We start from the raw sequence: 21089 nt of genomic DNA on the forward strand, positions 1-21089 counted from the left end.
TATAACCTTGTTTGATTTTTTCCGAAACATTGTATCTTTTCATTCTAATTGCACTCCCCTACAGTTGGAGTTGACTTTTCCTAGTTCGAGTCGACTCAAACGGCTAGTTTTAGTAAAAGTTGATTATAAATATAAAATGAAGACTTTTATTCAATATTTACTAGTAAAAGTAGACTCCAACTAGTTAAAGTATACTCTTCCCAATGCCATTTAGTAAAAGTTGATTCACACAAACAACCGATTCTAGAAATTACATGTTACTGTATATTATGTTCAAATCGTGATATTTATAGTCCAGGCTGTATCGTCGCCCCCGTTACGTAAATTATTCCAGTTCGATTCTTTTGCACAAACTTACTCAAAAAGAGGTCCTTATAACGAATCAACAAGGTGTCAGGTGGTACCGTAATCGAAAAATTGTTTAAACAATTTCTTTTAAACAAATTCACAAAAAACAATTCACTTCGGACATTTTTTTTACATCATTTGGGTCATTCGGAGCAAAAGAGGTCTTTTGTGATTTTTCTGTAAAATTTATTGTTCTCGAGTTATACGCGATTTAAAATTTGAAAAATGCGAAAATGACCATTTTCAAGGCTTAACTCCGTTAAAAATTATTATTATGAAAGTCAGAAAGTCACCAAATCAAATTTTAACGACCCCCCTACAAGGTACTGAAGAATTATTTGTCATTATTGTATTACTAAGCTGTTATTTTTAATTATTAACAATGAGCGCTAGGAGCGTATTGAGGCGGCTGTCAATGTGAGTGCGACTGAGATGCACCACTGGACGGTCGGAATGGAGGATCTTACTCGCACTCACATTGACGGCCGCCTCAATACGCTTTTAGCGCTCATTGTTGATAATTAAAAATAACAGCTTAGTAATAAAATAATTACAAAAATTTCTTCAGGATCTTGTAGGGGGGGCTTTAAACTTTGATTAGGTGACTTTCTGACTTTCATAATAATAGTTTTTAATCGAGTTATTAAGCCTTAAAAATGGTAATTTCGTATTTTTCAAATTTTAAATCGCGTATAACTCGAAAACTATCAATTTTAGAGAAAAATCACAAGAGACTTTTTGCTCCGAATGACCAAAAAAATCTAAAAAAATTTGTCCGGAGTGAAATATTTAGTCATTTATAAAACAGTTCGTGAAGTATGCTTTTTGCGCACGCACGCGATGTTTAGAGCACGATCGGGCCGAGTACTTCACGCACAGTTTCATACAATATTTTATCTACCAAAAAACAAATAAAAAAAAGACTGTGTGTGTACTTTGTACGCACGTAAGAAGTTATACTTACATATAACAGAATAAAACACACACAAACACATTGAAAAATGCCACAAATGATTTCTGAACAATAATTGTTGGAAAAATTTTAATTAAATACGTATTTTCTAAAAAAAAATTATATAATAATATACTTACAATCATAAAATGTATAAAAAAAATAAAAAAATAAAAGTTTGTATTGGGGATTGAACCCACGTGCATTGTGTTCAAGTTCCAGCACCTTTGGATATCGGCTGCGGGGACATATGCATTATACTGGAAGATAGAGCAATTGAACAACTTGACACTTCCGAATTTAACCACATTAGTTTGATGTCTACGGAATTCAAATATTACAACACAACAAAACAGAGCAAGAAAACAATATTAGATGAATATTTTTAGAAATTTTGTTGGTAGGTAGGTAGGATTATTTTACATACATACTAGGTAGGTTTATTTTACATTTTCCAAATAGGTTATGTAATTTTTTATTGCGATACTGAAACATTTAAAATTATTATTACGTACCTGTTGCTTTTAAAAATTATTGAAAAAGTCACTACAATTATAAACTTTTTTGTTTCTGTCCTCACAACAATAAAACTAATATATTATACATTTGTTTACCTCCATATTGAACAATTATTATTGACCGATCATTTTAACACCCAATCAGAGTCCGTATAACGACTATTCCTATACTGTCGGTGTGCGCATGCGCGCAGATTAATAATAAATAATCACCCTCAATCGCGCCTAAAGAAGTATAACTTCAAAAACTGCAACTCTTCGTCACTGGAATACATTCCTATTTTACAATTTTTTAGAACTTTGACATTTAAAAATTCAAACTTCTGTCAAACCACAAAACTGTCAAAACTTTTTTTGTAATTTATTGCTCACGTCATCACCATGACAAGGCGAAAGTTAAGGATATTTGATTATATGAAAGTGTGCTAAAAAACAGTGCGAAAAAGTAAATCCCATTTAAAATACATTATTACTTCAGGCACACTTTAAACCCTTCATGTACTGCTATCTATATTTACAATTTTCACACAATAAAAACTTATACATGATATCAGGTAGAGTAGATAAGAATTATTTTTGTGAATTTGGTTAACAAAAATTGGTTAAACAATTTTTCGACCGCGGTACCGCCTGACACTGTGTATTTGTTATAAGGATGTATTTGTTTGAGTAAGTTTGTGCAAAAAAATCGAACCAGAATAATTTACCTAACGGGGGCGACGTTACAGCCAGAACTAATAAGTAGTTGAAACGGTCAAACAAAGAGACGCACACTCATCAAAAATGCACGTGAGATTATACTCGTATAAATTGTATAATCTACTTTTACTAACAAGAGTTAGGAAGAGTCAACTTCAACTAGTAAAAGTTGATTTAAATTTTTCAAATCAACTTTTACTGCTCGTTTCAGTTGGAGTTGACTCGAACTAGGAAAAGTCAACTCTAACTGAGAATCAACTTGAACTGTAACATATACATGTTTATTTTTATAGAAAAAAATAAGTTTATTAAAAATAACGCGCAAAAATAAGTAAAACACGAACCTTAATCTGTCTTCCTCTAAATAATGATTCATCCATTGCCATTGCAGTTTGTACGGAGTCCCTATCACCGAATTCGATATAAGCGAAACCCTTGGGATGATTATCATATTTGTTACAAAGTATAGTAACCCTGTTGATGGAACCACATCCATGGAAATGTTGTTCTAGTTCTTCAGCCGTCGCCCCATAGTCCACATTACCAACATAAATACTTCTGTTGTCCACTTCCATTTTCTCCTCCAGTGACATATTCAATGGGCTTGCTGAAACGATTAATGTGATTTATTAGACCCAATCTTAAAAAACTGAAACATCTTTTGCAATTTGTATACTATTAGACCAGTAAGGATCTGCGACAAAACGTCTATTTTTGGTTGTGAGAGGTGGTATTCGGATTTTTGCAGATAAAGTTAGGTGACACCTTCAGTAATAATAATTGACTTATGCTCCTTCACAAATATGCCCGGAACATTAATAAAAAAAATAAAATATTTAAAAATTTCGAAAAACATCGATTTTTTTCTGCTTTCTTTGACTACAGCTTTAAAACTATTCGTTTTGGAACAAAGTCGTACAGAAATAAAATAAAGATAATTGAAATCTGTATGATATACGACTGGTAAAAAATGTCTTTTCTGCAATATAGCAATAAATACAAAATAAGGGGGCAAAATAAGTCTGTTGTTATTCAATATTTTTTAACCACTTTGGTGGCACTTAGAACCTTATTAATTCGCTTAGGAAATTCTTTATAACATACTTAAACCGTGTACCAAATTTCATTAAAATCGACGTAATAAATTTTGCATAATAAATTTGCAATCTAAATGTTTTTAAAAAAGTTCAAATTTTTTAAAATCTTTCTGAACAAAAAGTAGACCATTTAGAAGTTGGCTAATTTTTTTACATAATATAAAGAGGTGCTCTACCTATCTAATACACTTTACAGAATTAAAATCGGATTATTTAAGGGGTCTCAGCAATGTTTTAAATTTATACACAATTTTTTGGCTTATAAACAAATAGCTTTGTTTAATAATAAAAAAATTCATTTTTAGCAATGCAAATAATTAAAACCGGTATAATTTGACTTAAACTTTCAAATGCTGTCAGCAGAATTGCTATTTTATTTTTTAATCAAACGTTATTCGCGTTCAAAAATTTCAATTTCTCGATTTTTTCAAAGTTCCACCGCGTTTATCTCGAAAACTATGCATCCTACGAAAAAACTTGTAAGAATATTTTTTGCTTAGAATTATCCAAGAAATACAAAAAATGTTTTATTTTGCGAAAAAATTGATGTTATGTAATTCCTCAAGTTCTTTGTTTATAACAATGTTATCGACATCCGGATCAACTGTTACCCAAAAAATTCGTGTTCTACGGGTCAAAATACATAAAAAAAACTTGGGTAAGTCCATCTAAATAAAGGAGCCCGTAGCACCCCCTCCTGGCCACAGCACTAATTTGTTTGTAAGCCAAAAAATTGTTTATAACTTTAAAACATTGCTGAGGCTGTTTAAATAATCCGATTTCAATTCTGTAAACTGCATTAGATAGGTGGAGTACTTCTTTATATGTAAAAAAATTGACAAATCTTTGTATGTTCTAGTTTATGTTGTGCAAGATTTTAAAAAATTTTAATTTTTTTAAAAAGTTTAGATTACAAAATTATTATGCAAAATCTAGTAAGTCAATTTGAATGAAATTTGGTGTACGGTTTTAGCACATTACAAAAATTTTCTAAGCGAATTAGGAAGGTTCCAAGTGTAACCTAAGTGATGGAAAATCATTGAATAAGGACAGGCTTGTTTTGCCCCCGTATTTTATATTTATTGCTATTTTGAAGCAAGGGTGATGAATTAAGACATTTTTAACCAATTGCATCTGATAGAAAATTTAATTATCTTTGTTTTATTCCTATACGACTTTGTTCTAAAATGAACAGTTTTTAAGTTATAAGCAAAAAAAGTAGAAAAAAAAACGAAATTTTTTTAAATTTTTAAATATTTTATTTTTTTTATTAATGTTCCGGGCATATTTGAGAAGGAGCATAATTCAATTCAATTATTATTAACGAAGTTATCACCTAACTTCATCCGCAAAAATCTGAATGCCACCTCTCACATCCACCTAAAAACACATCCTTACTGGTCTATATCTTTAGTGTTAAAAATTAAATGAATTTTGTGTTATATGACAACGTGTGACGACGAAATCAAACCATTTATTGGATCAAAATGAAAATTAAAAATTATTGATCCTTAGCATAACAAGTGATCAGAACTATTAGGTGATCTGATAAGTAAACTTCTTTGCAATGAAAAACTAGTTTTTCAGAAAATTCTTTTAATGTTTTACAGCGATGTTACAACTTTTTATACCGTCCGAATAAAATGATTCTTTAACTCTGCAAAATAGACATTTGTTTCACCAATTATCTCTACGTTCGAGCTTACCTTTTTATTTACGAGCCATCTCTTTAGATGGGCACATATAATAATCGGAAAGGGCCAAATCAGGAGAATAAGTCGGATCAGAAAACAATTCGAGGTCCAACTCATGAATTATTGCCATCTTCATAACGCTCTTGTAAGCCATTGTCTTGGAGAACAACACTTTTTTCTTCTGCATGAGGCCGTTTCTTACTTAGTTCGTGCGTTTTACTGAGTTTTATCTTTTTCAAGATAGTTAATTAAAATTATACCTTTGCAATCCCAAAATGCAGTGGCCATATCGTTTCCGGTCCATTAAGCTACTTTTGGCCACTTCGGAGCAATTTGGCCGGCTTCAGTCCACTCACCATCATCATCAGTGGCGTTACAGCTCTTTATGAGCCAAAGCCTTCTTCAGAACAATCCTGCATTCGCCCCTGTCTCCGGCAACTCTTCTCCATGCTCTAATTCCAATAGATTTCAAATCATTTTCTAGGTTGTCTTGGTACCTAAGTCTCGGTCTTCCTCTTGTTCGTTGTCCTATCGGCCCTCTTCAGTCAAAAACTTTTCTGACTATGGCATCTTCCTCTCGTCTGATTACATGACCTATCCATCTAAGGCGTGCTACCTTAATGAATTTTAAAGTCAGGTTCTCCAAAACTATACAACTCAAAGTTGTAACGCCTGCGCCACAAACCTTGTTCTTTTATGCCTCCATATATTCGTCTTAGTATTTTTCGCTCAAAACGTTTGAGCAGTTCTTTCTTGGTCATTCTGTGTAAGTGACCAAGTTTCTGAACCATATGTTAGCACTGGTCTTATTAGTGTTTTGTATACAGTCAGTTTAATTTTTCTAGGCATTTTTGAGGTCATCTGTCTTCTTAAGCCATATAGTCTGGGCTAATTATCGGAGAATAGGCCATTTTTGGGAAAAGTTATTTACCAGCAATTTTATTGCTGGAATCGAATTATAAGATCCTATATATTAATCATATAGGTATGCAAAGTCCTCAGATATTGTGCTACTTTTTTTATAAACAAAATGGCGCCCGAAAATCCTGTTTTTTTTTTAATTATTGCTCTAGAACTCCGAAGATTTTAACTTTACAACAAAAACACTGAAATAAAAATTCACCGTGATTAAATTCTGCATAGAGACGTGTTTTTCCCGATCTGCTCCGACGAAAATTTTCCTCGGAGAATGCGGGTTTTCCCAACAAAATCTTTAATTTTTAAATAAAGTTTTAGATAAGTAATTATTTACCAATAATTAAATAATTTGGCCACTTAAAAGCCTTCTTGGTTTAGATTATAGTTCCAGAAGCTGGTGAAAATTAAACGAATATTTTAGCAACAATTCAATTGTAAATTAATAATAATTTACGGTCGCAATACTAACCAAAATAATTATGATACACTGATCAAACTTTGAAATCTTATAAAGATGAGATGTCTATTTAACATTTTGCCGACAAAATATAAATTTTTTATTTTTTTACATAATCTTTAAATGTTTAAAAAAAATAGTTACAAACAAATTAACGTTTCTCAGAAAGTTTTTATTATATTATAATTTTAAAAAATAGCTAAAATGCGCATTTCAAATATCTTGAAAATGAATGCTTTAAAACTTTTTTGCAACCATTTGCAAAAAAGTTATGAAACAGCAAAGTAAACATACGATTACTACGGTGTTAATAATTTTTTTTAATTCATTCAAAGCGTAGAAGTGAGTTTAAAGTGCAAGCTAATTATTTATAAAACAATATCGATTATCAGCTTAATGGTTATATTTTAATTAAAGATTATAAATATATTTTTTTGTAATTTACACGCGCGAAAGTAGAATAATACAGTACCGTAGCTACCCGCCCACATACACAACTCGCGCGAGTTTAAGCGTGTCAGTCGCTTCGAGTGAACATTTTATCTCCGGCTCTGTATCAAGCCTACTTTTACGCTAAAAATTACAAAAAAAAGTATTTTTAATCTTTGATTAAAATATAACCATTGCACTAATTTTTGACATCCTTTGTGAGTAATTAGATTGTACCATAGACTCACTTTTAAGCTTTAAAACAATTAAAACAAATTATAAACAATGGAGGTATCGTATATTTATTTTGCTGTCTCCTAACTTTTTTGAAAATGGTTGGAAATTTTTTTTAAAGCATTCATTTTCAATACCTATGAAATACGCGTTTGAAGTATTTTTTAAAATTAGAATATAATAGACAATTTCTAAGAAATGTTAATTTGTTTATAACAATTTTTTTTAAACATTTAAAGATTATGCAAAAAAATGAAAAATTTATATTTTGTCGACAAAATATTAAATAGGCATCACACCTTTATAATCTTTCTAAGTTTGATCAATGTCTCATGATTATTTTGGTTGATAACAATTGAATTGTTGCTAAAATATTCGTTTCATTTTAACCGGCTTCTGAATTTATAATCTATACCAAGGAAGCTTTCATTTCACCAAGCTATATAATTATTGATAAATATTTACAGGCCCAAAAAATTTATTTGAAAATTCGAGATTTTGTTGGGAAAACCCACATTTTCCGAGGAAAATTTTCGTCGGAGCAAATCGGGAAAAACATGCCTCTATGTAGAATTAAATTGGGGTGAATTTTTATTTGAGTATTTTTGGTGTAAAGTTAAAATCTTCGGAGTTATAGGGCAATAATTGAAAAAAATACGATTTGTCGGCGCCATTTTGTTTATAAAAAAAGTAGCACACTATCTGTGGACTTTGCATACCTATATTAATAATATATGGGATCTTATAATTCGATTAAAGCAATAAAATTGCTGGTAAATAACCTTTCTTTGTACTTTACTAATTAGACCAACGTATTATATCTATTTTTTTTTCAAAATTTAAAGATTATACAAAAAAAAGAAAAAATTATATTTTGTCGATAAAATATTAAACAAGCATCTCATCTTTATAATCTTTATAAGTTTGATCAATGTATCATGATTATTTTGGTTATTATTGCGATCGTAAATTGTTAATTAACAATTGAATTGTTGCTAAAATATTCGTTTAATTTTCACCGGCTTCTGGAATTACAATCTATACCAAGAAATATTTGATGTCACTAAGTTATTTAATTATTGATTAATAATTACTTACCTAAAACTTTATTTGAAAGTTATAGTTTTTGTTAAGAAAACCCGCATTTTCCGAGGAAAATTTTCGTCGGAGCAAATCGTGAAAAACCTATTTCTATGCAGAATTTAATTGCGGTGAATTTTTATTTAGGTGTTTTTGTTGTAAAGTTAAAATCTTCGGAGTTATAGAGCAATAATTGAAAAAAATACGATTTGTCGGCGCCATTTTGTTTATAAAAAAAGTAGCACACTATCTGCGGACTTTGCATACCTATATTATTAATATATAGAATCTTATAATTCGATTCCAGCAATAAAATTGCTGGTAAATAACTTTTCCATGAATTTTGCTAATTAGCCCAGAGTAATAGTAACATTTATTGGCGAGTACTATTCTTCTTTTAATTTCTTCACTGACATTGTTATCTTTAGTTAGCAGCGAGCCTAAGTATATGAAGGTGTCGACACCTTCCAGTTCTAGGTCATAAATTATTTATTCTTGAAGGTGTCGGGTTGCTTGACCTAGGGCCGTTTGCACCGACTATATTAAGGCTAGCTTAAGATTAAGACCCACTTAAAGTAAATATTTTCGATGCACCTTATGTCAAACTCGATTTAAACCTCACTTAATTTAAGCTGTCAAATTCGGCGGCTTAAGAAAGCTTCAATTAAGAGAGGTTTAAATCGAGTTTGACATAAGGTGCAACGAAAATATTTACTTTAAGCGGGCCTTAATCTTAAGCTAGCTTTAATATAGTCGGTGCAAACGGCCCCTAGTGCAACACATATACTTGGTCTTTTGAACATTTATATTTGGTCCCATTCTCTGTGCAGATGCTCTTAACGACCGAAATGCTTCAGTCAGAGATTCTGTGGACCTACCTATGATGTCTATGTCATCTGCGTATCCGACAATTTGTACTGATTTGTTAAAGATAGTACCATTCGTCCATTTTTGCAATGGAAGGGTCTTGAGAGATCGTTTTGGATTTTTACCATGCTCTCTGCACCTGTGAGTGTAAGTTCAGTTAATTGGACAAGATGAAACGGTATTCGAAATTCTACCATAGCAAGTAGAAGTTTATTTCTATTAACGGAGTCGTATGCGGCTTTGAAGTCAACGAATATGTGGTGGGTGTCGATGCCGAACTCTAGGGTTTGTTCAAGGACCTGCCTCACTGTAAATATCTGGTCCGTTGTTGATTTATTAGGACGGAAACCGCACTGATATCCTACCACTATTTGTTCGGCGTAGGGGAGGAGTCTTTTGTACAATACGTTGGACAACACTTTATATGCCATATTGAGTAGAGTGATGCCTCTATAATTATCGCACACCATCATGTCTCCCTTTTTGTGTAGAGGACACAGTACACCTAACTTCCAGTCTGTGGGTGTTTCTTTCTGTTGCCAGATTGCAGTTATCATTTTATGCATGTGTTTCAGGAGGGTGTCGCCGCCGTTTTTGAAAAGTTCGGCAGAGAGAGTAACCGAACCGGGGGCTTTACTATTTTTCAGTTTTACGATGGCTTCTCTAATTTCTTCTTCGGTGGGGAGTGGTTGCCGATCATCTTCATTCATTTGAAACATGGGATCCTCAATCTCGCCATCTTCATGATTGCCACTAAGCAGTTCTTCAAAATGGTTCGCCCATCTGTTTAGTACCTGTTCTTTGTTACTAATTATAGAGCCGTCCCTATCTTTACAGGCTATTATTCTGGGTTTGAATAATTTTCTGCAGCTGTTTATCTGTTGGTAGAATTTTCGTGAGTCTTTTCCATTGTGGTAGTTAACAATTTCGTTTAGAGCGTGTTCGTATTGTTCTTTCTTTTTTCTTCTAAACATTCTCTTTTCTTTTCTTCTAAGATTTTCATAATCTTCCAGAGTTTATCTCGTTCTGCGCTGCTGGAGTCTCTTATATGCTTCATTTATTTGTTGGCTGATATGTCTACACTCTTTATCGAACCAATCTTCGTCCACTGCCGTGCGTTCATTCTGTTCTCTATTGTGTAGTTGAAGATCCAGGTTTCTTTAAAGCTTACAAATTGAAACCCAAAGTCCGAAGGATTGCGCTTCATAAGGTCCAATCACAGCTGAGAAGTGGTGACACGATCATGTTTTTGGAAAATGGTCAGCAAACGCGGCAGCGATGATACGGGTCATATTACCCGGTCATATTACCCGTATGCACGCCAATGGTGAATATAAAATTCTTAATTGTATGCCAAAAAATGCGCAATAACTACCTCTTAAAACCTACCAAATTTCATTTGCATATTTCAACCGGTTTTAGAGCAATAAATAAATCGTCAGTTTGTAAGAAAAAATTCAACTTCCCGTATATTTGCGGACATATTATGTGTATAAAGCAAACTGGCATTATTTTTTCATGCAGAATTACCCCCTAAAATTTTGTCGCACTTATTTAGAAACACCCTGTATTGATGAAGAACGTTGCTAGTTGTTAAAGTACCTAACTTTTTTATTATCCAACATAAGCGAATGAATCAAAAAGCAAAATGTTTAGAAGGCCTAAGGTTACAGTTGAGTTTTAATTGCAATATTTTATATACGCTAGAATATTCCACAGGGTGTTCCAAACTTTGAGGAAAAAACACACTATCATTGTTACCGGGTATACAATGGTACCCGGTATACAATGACACTTATCTGTTTAGCAACAATATTATTACATCGATATTCTTGAAGAACAAAGCTATAACATATTAAAAAAATCACTAAAATCGAACAACAGGTTTAGGAAATATGAGACATTAAAAATGTCCCATTTTTAAGGTGATGCGATACTTTTTCGGCGGAGTGTATATTGAATAAGAAAAAAGGCTCCAGCAGCTATAACAGATTCCCTGCTACCATGGTCGACCGAACACTGAAATAAAATGGGCAAAACATGGGAACACAGAGAATAGAATGAACACTTCGCATAACCCAAGCATTTACCTGATTGTGCGCGCTCGATTCGTTTGAAAGAAAATGCTCTAGTCAGTAAGCAGTACGCATCTTTAAAAACAATATACACCTGGTTGAAGATTTAAAAAATGTTAAAAAAACTGAACTGAAATGTATAATTACTTACTAAGTCCTGGTGGACTTCCCATATTCATCTGTTTATCCACTTCATTTTGTAACTGTTTCAGTTTCTCGGCCTCTTCTTCCATTTCTCGTACCCGTGCCTTGATGGCTTCCAACTCTGGATCATCTGCAGCAGTTCCATCCCCATCTGTGTCATTTAACAGATTCTCGTCGTGCATTCCGTTAGCGTCTTCGAAGGAATCTATGTGATCCTCACCTAAACCCAAGTCTTCATTATCGGCCATAACCTAGATTTTCATTATATTTTTAACAATAAAATTCAATGTTGTTAGAGTTTTGAACTGGGTTAAGTTGTAGATGGTTAGTTTATTTAACACAGATGAGTAATGGAATGAGTATGTGTGGAGACAAAAATGGCATTACTCAAAGGGTCTTGGAAAATCTAAGTGAATATTAAATTGTTATTGTCTAGCGATTCTAACGATTCTATACATAACATAATAAAATTATAATTGATTAAAAGTTAAAAGACTAATAAATTTCATGTGAAAGTATGATTGTACTAAGGGTTTGAAAGATTGCTTAGTCGTAATTTATTCTCATTGGTGTTGGATCAGAAAACAGCGAAACTACATGGTAATTAATGGATGATGATGTAGTAGTGTTAGTAGGAAATACTGAAAATTATTTATAACAAAAACTGGAAAAGGGGAGTCCAACTCTTGAGGAAAAAGATTTAAAACTTAGTAGGAAAAAAACAAAGTATTTGGAATGTTCATTTAAAGATGCAGTTATTACAAATAAAATGATACCTTTGGATGATTAAATGATTTTGAAAAGTAATAGTTTTAAGTACTTAGTATCGGTATTACACAGTAATGGAGAAATAGATGCAGACGCTTTCAGTAGAATTAGGGTTGGAAGGATGAAGTAGAAGGAAGTCAGTGGTGTGTTGTGTGACAGAAAGATTTCAATGAAGGTGAAGGAAAAATTATATGTAACTGCCATAAGACTTGTTATGCTGCATGGAACTGGATGTTGGGCAGTTTAAAAGGAACAACAAATGCATGTGGCGGAAATGAGAATGCTTAGATGGATAAGTCGAGTGACACAAAAAAATACAATTATTAAGTGAAGCTAGGTGATGCCAAAATGAGAAAACATAGGTTAAGATGGTTCTGGCATGTTCAACATATAGATGTTAATCACCCAATATGAAGAATTCCTGATTTGCAAGTTACTGGTAGGAGTAGGAGAGGAGGACCAAAGAAGACCTGAGAAGACACTTAGGCAAGACCTGTTGGTAAAGGTGATTAAGTCCCAAGTCTTCATTATCGGCCATAACCTAGATTTTCATTATATTTTTAACAATAAAATTCAATGTTGTTAGAGTTTTGAACTGGGTTAAGTTGTAGATGGTTAGTTTATTTAACACAGATGAGTAATGGAATGAGTATGTGTGGAGACAAAAATCGCATTACTCAAAGGGTCTTGGAAAATCTAAGTGAATATTAAATTGTTATTGTCTAGCACGATTCTATACATAACATAATAAAATTATAATTGATTAAAAGACTAATAAATTTCATGTGAAAGTATGATTGTACTAAGGGTTTGTAAGATTGCTTAGTCGTAATTTATTCTCATTGGTGTTGGATCAGAAAACAGCGAAACTACATGGTAATTAATGGATGATGATGTAGTAGTGTTAGTAGGAAATACTGAAAATTATTTATAACAAAAACTGGAAAAGGGAAGTCCAACTCTTGAGGAAAAAGATTTAAAACTTAGTAGGAAAAAAGCAAAGTATTTGGAATGTTCATTTAAAGATGCAGTTATTACAAATAAAATGATACCTTTGGATGATTAAATGATTTTGAAAAGTAATAGTTTTAAGTACTTAGTATCGGTATTACACAGTAATGGGGAAATAGATGCAGATGCTTTCAGTAGAATTAGGGTTGGAAGGATGAAGTAGAAGGAAGCCAGTGGTGTGTTGTGTGACAGAAAGATTTCAATGAAGCTGAAGGAAAAATTATATGTAACTGCCATAAGACTTGCTACGCTGCATGGAACTGGATGTTGGGCAGTTTAAAAGGAACAACAAATGCATGTGGCGGAAATGAGAATGCTTAGATGGATAAGTCGAGTGACATAAAAAAATACAAAAAAAAGTTGGTCTGTGCCCATTGAATTGGCAAGTACCTAGCATCTTCGAGCATGGAACCATGGCACCCTTTTAGCATGTGTTCCACTTTATCTATCAACATCGACTTGTAGTCATAAAATTTTAATATAGTATATTATGTAAACCATATACGATGAGGTTAACACTATTTACAGTGTGCTAGTTTCAAACTACTCGGAAGGATGCACTGAAGATGTTCTGTATAGAACGAAAACGTTTTGCAATCCATGACATTTTATAGTTTTAAATAAACGATTTTATACCAGAATACATCTCGAAGTTTTTACTTCTGTATTGGTTTTTTTACAAAAAAATACAATTATTAAGTGAAGCTAGGTGATGCCAAAATGAGAAAACATAGGTTAAGATGGTTCTGGCATGTTCAACATATAGATGTTAATCACCCAATATGAAGAATTCCTGATTTGCAAGTTACTGGTAGGAGTAGGAGAGGAGGACCAAAGAAGACCTGAGAAGACACTTAGGCAAGACCTGTTGGTAAAGGTGATTAATATTGGTATGACCCAAGGTAGAAAATTATAGACAAATGTACTTTTCAGAATGATGTGTTCCTAGTTCTTTTAATTATGTTTTTACTCATCCGAGGTACAGCGGTCGTTCAGATATAATAAGAAACTCTAGGAACAATGAAACCGACTTTACGTAATAACAAGGCATTTACTCAACACAAACTACAAAAAAAATGATTATCCCGCTATTACCTTAATAGTTGATGCAGTTGATTTAAATTTAAAAAAGTGTTTTTCATGACTGCCAGATTAAGTATGAGACAGAAATTTGAAATGTTACGTCTGTTGGGAGATCATGAAAGAAGTTTTGGGAGATAACAAAGAGTTATTAAAGCGTTTAAAGCCACGTGGGGTGCTACCAGCACCCCATAACACATTTTTATCAAATATTTGGTATTTCAAGTTTGGTAACCGAGCTTTGCGTCATAGTAGCTTTCTATAATATTATATAACATATATGTGTTAGTGTTTGAAGTGGTTATTTAGTGTCATTCTGAACTTATAGCTCTAAAGTCGAATTGGAGTGTCATTATCTGGCACTTTAAGTTTTAATTTTTTTTGTATTTTTGATTAACAAGTCAAATTTACATTTTTTATTGAAATAACTGATTTAAATTATTAATATAGACTCTATACTCACTAAATCTTAATTTTCTAGATATTTTACTTGACTTCATTTATTATGGCTTGGCTTCATTTATTATATACTTGCTAATTTGCTTATAACACCTTTTTCATTTTATTTTTTAACTTTTATAACATATTAGTGGCTAATAAGTTAATAAAACATGTTTATTTATATTCTTGTGTTACTCAACACATTATTTTGTTTTTTAAACAAGTAGATCACAGACAATTTTTAAGGGGTGCTGTGAGCACCCCACGTGGCAGTTGGCGCCTTGCAAAGCCACGTGGCAGGTGCCGGGTTAATGAAAGACAAGCGGATCGTCATTCTGGTAGTTATCATGACAATGAATAAAATAAATATGATATCAATTAATCTGATGCATTATCAAAATTGCTTTTAACATGTTCCGTGTGGATGGCATACATGTGAGCCTTAACCTTCACCAATTTGCGGACGGCGCGCATTTATGACATTGACTATACACATTTTTAATGTGTTTTTTTGTCCGTTCAGAGTATAAGCCTTAGGATCAGACATCCACACGCAATGTGTTAAAAAGTAATTATTATGTATAAGAAAAAAATAGAAATTTTCTAAAAAATGTGTTGTTTGTTGATAAAACCACTTTAAGTACAAGTGGTGTGGGGTCATCAAATAATTGCCTCTACTGAGCAGTAAGTAATTTTCATCAGGCAATAAATTGCAAGTCATTATTGTCAAAACTTGACAATAATTTAATAATTAACATCTGGTTTTGTATACTAAATAAGCCAAATGACATTTCATATTTAGTGGCATAATAATATTTGCAATAAAAAATACATTAAAAAATGTTCCCTTTTTGGACTATTGAAAATGTATTTAAGCCCTGGAAAGTGAAATAATCATTTTAAATTTCACCTAGAAATAATGAATTTGTTTCTCATTTTATTACTTCACAGGTACAGTTTTCATGAGTATCTTGATGCATGGTGTTAATTTGTGACTATTAGCTATTTTCGTGAAATTTTGGTGATGGCTGGATGTGATAATTTTTTAGTAAATTAAAAAATGCCCTGAAAATTTGAATAAGACTTTTATCTTCCTCCCAAGTTATATTTTTTATTACTTGACAATAAATTGGGTAAAATTTATTAACAACTTCAAATTGTATAAGTCTATTTCCAATATAAATGGGTCACTTTGTACATACAGGGTTATTGATTAGTGTGGTAAAGCTCCGTAGATCCGTTATAGTAATAGATAGCGATAAAACTTTATAACAAAAATTGTAGCCAACTTTGAGATTCACATTACAAAATTAGTTAGAATGTTACAGGGTGTCCGATAACATATCTAGTGGCAGACCAAACATATGTTTTTTTAATGGAACACCCTGTATTTTATTTTATATGTATTCGAAATCTTCTTAACTTCTCCATTACAAAAATATAAAGGTTTGGTATGTTATACAGGGTATTTACAAAGTTATAACCAATTTTATATGAAAATCGTAACAAGTTCAACTCCCTGTATAAATAAAAATAAGCACAACGGCAATGGTTTATTGATGCCACATTTTTTATTTATTGTCAAAATTTTCATAAATGATTGAAATTGCTAATTTTCTTTATACTGAATACAGGGTGAGTCAAAACGCAAGTACATTATTTTCTCAGTAATTTTAAATGGAACAAACTGTATTTTATATCACTATCGAAAAGTACCATTACCGTACTTTAATTTGTATACAGCATTTCCTATGTGGAAATTTATTAGATTTCGAGATATTTTCATTTTTCCATGGACCAGTAGCGTGGCCACCCAGATTACCAGAATTCAATAACTGGACCGATTTTTTGGGGTTACTGATTCAATGACCGTTTTTAGGCATGCATAAATGTGTTACGAGGCCATTTTGAACAACTGATGTAATTAAATATTTTACTAAAAGTAGCTTTTAATTTTTTCAAAAATGTTGTATTTTGTGTTCATGTTTATTTTTTGTAAAATTGTTTACTGAGAAAATTATTTTATTTTTCTTTCTTTATTTGTTACATTGTTACATTTACATACAAAAGTAATTTTTAATTGTTTTCACAAAATGTTGTATTTTGTGTTTGTGTTTTTTTTTGTAAAATCTAAAACTAATAAATTATTTTTCTTTCTTTATTTGTTACACTTACATACAAAAGTAGTTTTTAATTGTTTCAAAAATGTTGTATGTTGTGGTTGTGTTTTTTTTTTGTAAAATTTAATATGTACTAATAAATTATATTTCTTTTTTTATTTGCTACATTGTTACATTTATTACCAGATTGATAATCAGTAATCGTAAATTGTCAGTTTTAGACAATTCAGTCATGGCTTACTTAAAATTTGGAAAGATTTAGACCCGTAATTAATAATTTGCTCTGAAAAATGAAAATATCTCGAAAACTAATAAATTTAGACGTAGGGAATGTGATATAAAAATTAAAGTACAGTAATGGTACTTTTTGATAGTGATGTAAAATACAGGGTGCTCCATTTAAAATTACTGAGAAAATAATGTACTTGCGTTTTGGCTCACCCTGTATTCAATATAAAGAAAATTAGCAATATCAACCATTTATGAAAATTTTGACAATAAATAAAAAATATGGCATCAATTCCCAACACCCTATAACATTCTAATTAATTTTGAAATGTTAAGCTCAAAGTTGGCAACAATTTTTGTTATTAACTTTTATTGCTATCTATTGCTATAACCAATCTACGGAGCTTTACCCCACTAATCAATCACCCTGTATAGCTATTCAATACAAAATATAAAAGTTGTGGAATAATTTATAAGAAATACCATGGTCTTATATGGACTGTCAAATCATGAGTTTTGGTATAGGGTTTTTCAACGCTTCTCATTTGTTTTTGAGCACCTGTCATATGTTGTACATTAATATTATACATGGATTATACGACATATGACAAGTTCCCGAAACAAATGAGAAGCTTTGAAAAGCCCTATTGTTTTAGTGAATGATCTCAAAATGCATGTATACTGACTGAAAATACGACAGTGATTAAAGCAAAACCACATCTTACAATTTGTAATAATATCGCCAATTGTCTAAAAACAAAGACTGTCTGCCACTATAAATAATGATGAAGCAAAATATCAGAAATCAAGTAGTATTTAACAAGATTTGACTTTAAAACAAAAACTTTTACATATTTAGATCTTTACTTATTTATTTATCAGACTTGATAGACCTTAAAGACCTAGAGACATTCAGATATTTGTTTACAAGGGGTTATTATTTCTTCATTTAGTTTTTTACTTATGGATCTGAAAATTTTTTAATTTAAATGATCAAAATACATAGGTAGAAAATAGGATGCTAAGTTTATCTATTCCAAAATCCTTCTTCATATTCAAATGCTGTTTCGAGGCATAATCCTGTTTCTATGAGCTCTATGGTTTTAAAGTATATTGGAAGATTATGTGTACAAATGCAATATTCGTCATAAAGCAAATTACTCAGAAATGACTAGAGTGTGGAAATAAAATACCTTGGAATTACACTGTCCAGCTATGGAGACCTGGTCAAAGAAGTGAGAGATCAAGTACAAAAAGCAAATAGACTAGGGGGCATCCATAAACTACGTCGTAAAAAATTTGGACTTTTTAATACCCTCCCCCCTTCCGTCGTAATTCGTCGGTTACAGACGAACCCCCCCCCCCCCCATGTCGACGTCGTCATTGCAGTACACGACCCCCCTTTCAGTGATTTAAAAAAATTCAATGTTATTTCTGTTTTTTTTTAATCAACCTTGAAACTTTATTTGCGAATGTATCACAACAAGAACAATTAAGGGGGTAGGCGCAAAATCTTGGTCCAATGCTATTTAAATGCATTCTTTTTTCGAATCCTGAGAAATCTAATAAATATATTTGAAGAATGTAAACGCAGAATGAAAGATTACATTATTACCGAGGGCTGAAAGTCCCTTAGAATAAACAAAAGGTTTCTTTTGAATGAAATTTTTGAACTTAAAAATCAGACTAAATATTTTTTTATCCCTGTAACTTATTAAAATAAACATTATAGATGTTTTCAGAAACTTTTGGTCCTCGGTAATAATGTAATCTCTCAATCTGCGTTTAAATTTTTCAAAAATTTTTATTAGTTTTCTGAGCATTCGAAAAAAATGAATGCATTTAAATAGCATTGGATCAAGATTTTGCTTATAAATCTTCTCTAAGTATAAATACGACTTACTACTAAATATAACACAATATTTTATTTCCATTCATTCTTTCAGAACTATTTTTCCACACACAGTATGCAGCACATAAATAAACTAACAATTGAATATTGTTTGCTTCCAAACATTTTTCTGTATATAGAAGCGCTTGTTTAAACTCAAAGAACAATGTCTTACTGTTTGTTGTCCTGTGCTAAACTTTTGCAAAAGTGCTACCTAATATTATTTTAATATGACTGTGACTGATAAATACGAAATTTATGTGATAAAAGTATCTATAAGAGAATTCTTTTTAATTTTAACAAAGGTGTATTTATTCGTAAACGTTTTGTTTTATTTTCAATTTCATTTCAAAAACTATAGGTACGTTTTTATATGAATATCTGATACTTTAATGCTGGTAAAAGCTAGTAAAAAATTATATTTATAGAGACAATAGCGACAAATTTAAATATACCAATATATTAAACGACGTCGAATGTGCACTCATACCCCCCACCCCCTGTCGTATATCGTTGAAATAAACAAGCCCCCCCTCCCTCCCTCTTCTCAACGACGTAGTTTATGGATGACCCCCTAGCAGGATGCCTTGATAACACTAAATGGTGAAACCAATATATGAACACTGAGATGAAAAGAATTTATAAAGCCAGTGTAAGACCAATAATAGCCTAATAAAATAAAAAAAAAATCAAAATGTAATTCCGTGAGGTTGAAATAAATTTTATATCAAATTTTAGGTGAATACAAAAGATATTTTCAAAAAAGTATCCAAATCATATGAGGGGATCATTGTTTAAATAATTAAAAAGGGGTCATTTTTGCACAATATTTACTTTTTTAATTGCTGAGGTAATTTACATTTTCATGAAGGTCTTTAGGTTTTCTTTCTTACAAAGGTGAAGGAAAAATCTTTCACCTAAGACTTAATAAATTAAATTTGACCCCCTATTTATTTAAATAATTATATATAAACTTTAAAAATCAAACTTGCAAAAAAATATTTTTTGCGTTTTAAATAAGCACTATAAATTTATTTTATTTAATAGGAAAAGTTGCGCGAAATGTTACCAGTATTAAGCAAAAAAAAATTGGTTAAAAAATATTTAATAATTTATAAGACATTTAATTTGTTTATCAATTGTTACTATATTTTAAATTGCAAAAACGCGGTTGTTACCAAAAGAATATAAACCTGCTTAAAATCTCATTACTTTTATTTTTATGTATAATTTCGATAAATGTATTGATAAATTCAAATTTCAATTTAACTCCCCTCTAAAATGACATTTGAAAATTGTTCTAATTTGTTTTTTTAATAACGTTGCGAGGATTAAACATTTTGAAATGCTGTTCCGATAATCGGGTTCCTGGGAATTTTTCACTAATTAACAATTTTTTTTGTCGTTTTTTCTTCTTCTTTTTTTTTCCTTGTAGTAAAAGATATAGTTTTGCTTATAGAGGGGGTTTCATTAAGAATGTCCAATCTCTTAGTTGTCGATTCTAGACCTCAAAGATTTAACCAAAATCACTTCAATAAAATTAGGCTCCTTATTGAGTTACAGGGTGTTTTATTTAAAAATTTAAAAATTATTTTTGCTCAGTATTTTAAAACTATTCGACATATATCCTTTTCATACTTGGTAGAAAGTGTAGGTACTATACACCCTATGAAATTATGTTAAATACAGGTTTCTGGCTATTACCAGAGGCGTACGACAGGCGGACAGGGGAAAGCAAATGGTTGACCCTTCCCAAATTCTACGTCACTGGTCAAATTGCCATTTTAGTACAATTTTTAAATTCTCCAATACTGTGTATGTAAATAACATCCTCTTTACTCGTAACGATAAAGTCATTAGTTTTCGAGATATTTGAAGTTAAACATGTAACGGCACAGTTATTTAGTTACACACAACGCAAAATTCTAAGGATATTTTAATAATTTGACAATAGCAATGACAGAAATTTCATGACCATATAAATTTGCTTGTACTATTGCCTCCCCCACTATCCCATCCCTAACACAGTTTTGATTCT

The 21089-nt window shown here is 31.4% G+C and overlaps 1 protein-coding gene across 3 annotated transcripts in view; it reads right to left on the reverse strand.

Annotated features, from left to right (window-relative positions):
- The window catches only part of LOC126889352 (polyadenylate-binding protein 2), a 69500-nt gene that overhangs the window by 38036 nt on the left and 10375 nt on the right, over positions 1 to 21089 (reverse strand). For 2 of the 3 annotated variants that reach the window (XM_050657596.1, XM_050657595.1), the window contains exons 2-3: positions 11520 to 11763; positions 2862 to 3124 (exon numbers count right to left, since the gene is read on the reverse strand). In XM_050657596.1, the coding sequence (XP_050513553.1) occupies positions 2862 to 3124; positions 11520 to 11760 (504 nt within the window). In that variant the 5' untranslated portion in view covers positions 11761 to 11763. The remainder of the gene's footprint in view (positions 1 to 2861; positions 3125 to 11519; positions 11764 to 21089) is intronic. The other variant, XM_050657597.1, reaches the window with a different exon arrangement.

The sequence above is a fragment of the Diabrotica virgifera genome, chromosome 8 (assembly GCF_917563875.1).
Source record: "Diabrotica virgifera virgifera chromosome 8, PGI_DIABVI_V3a".
NCBI classification, from domain to species: domain Eukaryota; kingdom Metazoa; phylum Arthropoda; class Insecta; order Coleoptera; family Chrysomelidae; genus Diabrotica; species Diabrotica virgifera.